The 6,154-nt window shown below is 40.6% G+C and overlaps 1 protein-coding gene across 1 annotated transcript; it reads right to left on the bottom strand.

Moving 5' to 3' along the window:
• Nucleotides 1–519: 519 nt before the first annotated feature.
• On the bottom strand, nt 520–4,037 carry LOC133899214 (uncharacterized). Its single transcript, XM_062340187.1, has 6 exons — nt 3,407–4,037; nt 2,568–2,818; nt 2,094–2,469; nt 1,795–1,926; nt 1,532–1,707; nt 520–876 (listed from the first exon to the last, which is right to left on the bottom strand). The coding sequence occupies exons 1-6, from the start codon at nt 3,980–3,982 to the stop codon at nt 753–755; spliced, it is 1,635 nt and encodes a 544-aa protein (XP_062196171.1). The 5' UTR covers nt 3,983–4,037; the 3' UTR covers nt 520–752.
• Nucleotides 4,038–6,154: the final 2,117 nt, after the last annotated feature.

The raw sequence follows: 6,154 nt of genomic DNA, 5'->3' as shown, positions 1-6,154 counted from the left end.
TTTTTAACTCGTAGCGATCCAAAATATAGTACTTTCTATGTTGGCGCTAGTTCTTTTGTTGCAAGTTATGTGCTGTGTGATAAGTGACAACACCGTACATGGTCGGGATACACGTCTAAGTTGGAGATGAGGATTAGTCGTCGAGATGAGCCGAAGTCAAGCGAGGAAACAAAGACAGTTGCTGGAGCACAGGGAGATGAGTATTGCAAAATCCTTTAAATCGAAAAGTCCAAGCAAGTTATTAATCTTTGGTCACAAGCGTCATCTTGGACATCGTAGTCACCTAAAACACAATTTTGGCCACCGATTTTTGTTGTAACATTCCTAAGACATTAAACTTACTATGAAATTAATTCAAAACAAGTCTCTACATGTTATCTTTACCATCCAATATTTCAGAAGATATATATGTAGCCTTAGTTTGAAAAGTGTGACTGCACAACTCGCAAAACGACACTATTTTTTTTTTGGCTAAATGGAGTATCTCCAGTTCGAGATGTCCTAGAAAAGACTCAATAATTAAGAAAGGAGAAGCCTATTCATGAATAGAAAGCACTTAACAGATGCAGTTCACAAGCTTAACTGAGTTAATCGTCTGCCTAGTGTTTGACAAAGCGGATTTGACTAAGGTGTAAACAACCACCAGGGCCATATATCATTTGATCCCAGCATCAAAAGGTACAATGCTGTTCCCACTCAACCGTGGCGCCGTCCCATCCCATTCCACTGTTGCAACATCTGAGCATCAGCTCCTATTCCCACTCCACTGTTGCTGGTGGTTTTGATGTTATGTCCTGGCAAACACGGTTAATGCCCCGAACGTTATTGCAGATCTTATTGACCACATCTACCAGGAATTCACGCTCAAAATAATACCTGAAAATTTGAAACGAGAATGGCATGAGATGTGAAAATATGCAGGATACAGTGAAAAGTTTAGAGACGATGCCTATAGTTTATTGCTCACCAGAAGCATTATGACAGCACAACAGAAAACTATTTCGAGAACACAATTCTGTATGCTCCAACAACTTGCAGGGTACAAAGTAAAATGCTAATATTAAGACCAGACATACATAACGGCCATCACATAGGAAATTATTAAGTAAAAAAATAAATATATAATCTAGTACATATTTTTTTACAAAATAAAAAATCTGTTCAAGATGACCAAGATATGCTACATAAAAGTCATCAATTGCACTTTACAGTAAGCACATAAATAAGATGGCCTGGAATATGACCAAACTGTCAAGAAAAGAAAAGGCAAACCGCCAAAGGAATGAAGGTAAAAACTTAACTGTATCATTCGGACTACTAGTATTTGCTAGAAATTCAAATTAACCAATTAGATCATGAATGAGACCCAATTATTTGTTCATGAACTCTAGAATGACAAGAATACGAACGATTAATTGTTGCAGCCAAGCAAACTTATGTGTACGACTGCAACAAAATATTGCAGAGTACAACTGTATCTAAAGTTTGTGAAAAAAGAGTGTAACAGAGCTGGAACTTTAGTGCTACACACCAATCTGCAGTCATGCCATCCTCACTGGTGATTGCCCTTAAAACAACAGCATTGGAGTGAGTTCTCTGGTCACCCTGAACCCCAACTGTTTGTACAGGCAAGAACACAGCAAAAGCTTGCCAAATTTTATCATAGAGACCTGCATCTTTAATAGCTTGAACAAATATCTCATCCACCTGAAAGAAAGAAATAGAGAAATTGACAATTACCATAACGTGTCAAAGATGCTCTAGCTAAAATTTAACAATTCCAAAAGCTCGAACCTGACGAAGAACTTCCAAAGCATTGCCTTCTGTAACATCACCTAGGACACGTACAGCAAGACCAGGCCCAGGAAATGGGTGTCGCTTCAAAAAGGAATCAGGGACATTCAAAATACTCCCCAACTTCCGAACCTTTTGGAGGCCATACAAACATAACAAATTTGTGAATAAGAATTTTGTTCTTCAAAATCTAAGACAAGAAAATTTTCATGGTTTCTTTCATTATACAACACCAGATCATGCATTCATTCAAGAAAAAAACATTAGAAATATATTATGTGATTGAGGTAGATCAGTACCTCATCCTTAAATAGGAGCTTGAGTGGCTCAATGAGTTTTAATTGCATATCTTTTGGAAGGCCACCAACATTGTGATGGCTTTTGATGGTGTGGGAATGTGTCCTTCCACTTCCAGGAGGTGGGCATGATTCAATCACATCAGGGTACAGTGTCCCTTGAACTAAATATTCAGGTCTTTTCCCTATCTTCTGTTCTAGCTTGTGAGCAAATTCATCAAAGACAGCTATGAATTCCCTGCCAATAATCTTTCTTTTCTTCTCTGGGTCTTCAACACCCTTCAACTTACTAAGAAATTGCTCCGAGGCATCAACACATGTGACTGGCAGGTGCAAGTCACTTTCAAAGGTTGACATTACTCGTTCTCTCTCCTTATATCTGCATATGAGGTTCTATGTTAGTTTCATGGCACACTAATTTGAAATGAGCAGAAGTTCTATTAAAAAACTTGCAGAAACAAAATAGTATATTATTACCTTAGTAGGCCATTGTCAACAAAAACACAGTGAAGTTTATCTCCTATAGCCTTGTGAACAAGAGTGGCTGCAACTGTTGAATCAACTCCACCTGATAACGCACAAATAACATGTTCATCAGGGCCAACCATGCTTTGGATGGTCTTGATTTCTTCATCCAGAACATCTTGCATCTTCCAATCGGGGTTTATCCCACAGACATCAAAAAGAAAGCGGCGCAGAGTTTCCATTCCTTGGGGTGAATGTGTAACCTTGCATAATCACGGCATTGAAGAGTTGAAACAAGCATGCTATGACATCAACATATTTGCATAGAGCGACCCAATCCAAGTGAGGTAATACAGTAAGAGCAAAAGCAATGGAGTAATTATACAATCAACAATAACAATACTAAAAGAAGTGTCATCTCTATTAGTACTATCTATATATGCAGAACTTCCACGAAGTCTCATCTTGTCCATCTCTAAATCAACTCATAGCATAATTTGGAACCAGTCCATCCATGTCACTTAAGAATAAGCGAACTTGCCACCAAACTAGCCACCAATTCCAATAGAAACTAACTCAAAGGAACCACATATCTTGACCTTTCCCTGTGTACCCCTAATTCCCAACCCAATTTGTCCCTCAATTCAGAAATCTTGTTCATTTATTTCACTAAAAAATACAGTTCCATCAGCAATTCCAAAAATCATCCAAACAATGAAACAACAGTATCCGAATGCCACCCATAAAAGCTCCACCATGGAAAGAAAGCTCCTTTCACGAACCAATAACAAAGGAATTCGAATGTGTAGCTCAGCTGAAAAATTCATGAAAATAATCGTAACGGTTGCTACCTCGGGGTGGTACTGGAGCCCATAAAACCTCTTCTCCCTATTCTCGATGGCAGCGACGGCGCCCTGCACGCTGCGCGCAACCACTTCGAAACCCTCCGACAGCTTGACCACTTCGTCGCCGTGGCTCATCCACACCGTCTGGCACTTCCCAACAGCCCCCTCACCGTACAGCGCAGAGGACCGCGCCGTCACCTCAACGTCCATCTTCCCGTACTCCTGCCTCTCCCCGGGCTCCACGGTGCCGCCGAGGGACTGCACGAGGAGCTGCATCCCGTAGCAGACGCCGAGCACGTACGCGCCCGCGGCGGCAGCGAAGTCCAGGAATCCCTCAGGGAAGGTGGGGGCACCCGGAGCGTGGACGGAATGGGGTCCGCCCGAGAGGACGACGGCGCGCGGGCGGAGGCCCTCCAGGGAGGCGAGCGGCGCCGTGCCGGAGACGCAGAGGGAGAGGACGCCCAGCTGCCGGACGCGACGGGTGATGAGGTGGGTGTACTGCGAGCCGAAGTCGAGGATCAGGACCAGGTTCTCGCCGGCGCCGGCGGAGGCCGGGAGCGCGGCGGCGGCGGTGGAGCCCATGGCGGCAGGGGAAGGGGGGTATTAGGGTTTTGGAGAGGGTTGGGGTTTAGGAGGTGGGGAATGACCCAGGCAGAGGTTTCACAGGTATTTAACATTAGGTCAGCTAACAGGTGGGACCCGGAATGGACGAATCCAGATTTTTTCAGATATTTCGAGTTGTTTGGATCTTACGTTTTAAACAAGCAATTTACGAAATGGGTCCGTATCTGTTTTCCGAAAATCTTGTTTCGACGTCCATAAAGGATAGCCAAAACTGATTTTTGCTACACTGAAATTGTGAATCTACTATTTTACGAATTTTCATACATACACATATGCTTATGTTATAGTCTTGTTTGGCATAGTTTTGAATTCAAGATTTTTTAAAATTGATCAAATATAACTTAAAAAATCTTAGATCTAAAGCTAGATAGGTTATAAAGTATCCCCAAGTACGTAAATAAGAAAGTAATGACTTTCAACCTTCCCATTCTTCAAATGGGGTTTTCTTCTTATCCTTGAGAGGAACTCTATTCAGGACATGATATGAAATCAAGAGGACCTCCCCCATCTTGCCTTAGATAATCTTGCAGTGTCTAACATGATATTAACCAAGTTACTCAATATGTGGTTCTTCATTTTTGCAACCCCGTTTGACTGAGGTGAATAGAGATACGTCCTCATAAATAATCTCATATTTCTCACAGAATACGTCAAAATCACTAGAGAAATATTCTCCATTATGATCCGATCTAATTCTTTTGATATTTCTCTCTAGTTGATTCTCAACTTCTGTCTTATATATTTTAAAGTGATTTAGAGCCTTATCTTTTATTTTCAACAAATAAACATAGCAATATCTAGTCGCATCATCAATCAAAGTCATAAAATATTTTTTTCACCTTTCATCTACACAACATTTATTTCATATAGATCTAAATGAATGGGTTCTAGATGTGTCAAATTTCTCTCATCAGGTACCTTGTGGGGCTTACAAGGTTGTTTTGATTACACATAACTATAGCACTTAGAACCTTTGACCATGAAAAAATTTGGAATTAAACTCATGCTGGAAAGTCAAGTCATAGAACCAAAATTCAAATTACATAATCGTGAATGCCAAACACTAGTATCATCATTAACGTTGCCACAAATATGGTTCACAGACTTATTACTGAAATTAGAAAGGGAAAACGGAACAGGCCTCCGTATTTATAGCCTTTACCAATAAATTATTCATGCTTTAACACTACTATTTTATTGGACTCTAACACCATCTTAAACCCGTCTCTACAAAGAAAGGAGCCGCTAACTAGATTCTTTGTTCATTGTTGGGATATTTTGCACATTTCTCAGCTGCACGATCTTTCCTAAAGTAAACTTCAGATCCACTGTGCCAACACTATAAATAGAAGCATATGACTCATTCCCCATTAGGATGGAAGAATCATAGACGATCTGATAAGAAGAGAACATTGAGATACTAGCACACGCATGAATATTGGCCCCTGTATCAATCCACCAAATAGTAGACTAAAATAGTGAAAACACTGAAGATAAATTTTCATACCATGCAGCTTTATTTCCAGCTTCACCAATGATCACCACATTAGCAGTCTTTGAGTTCTTCTTTTGTAGGGCTTTTCTTCCCTTACCGTCTGGACAATCCTTAGCGATATGTCCAATCTCACCGCACACAAAGCAAATGTAGTTTTGTTGTATTCTTATTCTTCTTCTTGAAGGTGGTAGTTTTATTTGGCTTATTATCTTCCCCTTTGTTCTTGTTGTGGAAGGACTTTTGCACCATATTGGCGTTAGTCTGTTCCTCGTCTCCTTTTAGACTCGCATCCTTAGCCCAAGCTTTGTCCTCAACATCAAGAGACGTGATCAAACTCTCAACAGTAATCTCTTGTCTCTTGTGCTTTACAACAGTGGCAAAGTTTCTCTATGAAGGAGGTAAATTGGTAACGATGCCTCCAGCCTCAAACTTGTCGGGTACATTGATCTTGAGGAGTTTGAGTTTCTTCACGATGTACTGAACCTCATGATCTTGCTCGACTACAGAGCGATTTTTAACCATCTTGTAGTCATGATAATGCTCCATAATATATAGTTCACTTCCTGCATCTGATGCACCAAATTTAGCATTCTGTATATCCCACAGCTTCTTCGCGCTTTGTATGTGCATGTACA

The sequence above is a fragment of the Phragmites australis genome, chromosome 18, assembly GCF_958298935.1.
Source record: "Phragmites australis chromosome 18, lpPhrAust1.1, whole genome shotgun sequence".
In the NCBI taxonomy this organism is placed as follows: Eukaryota; Viridiplantae; Streptophyta; class Magnoliopsida; order Poales; family Poaceae; genus Phragmites; species Phragmites australis.
The sequence above is the reverse complement of the archived record's forward strand: the minus strand, read 5'-3'. Positions and strand labels throughout refer to the sequence as shown.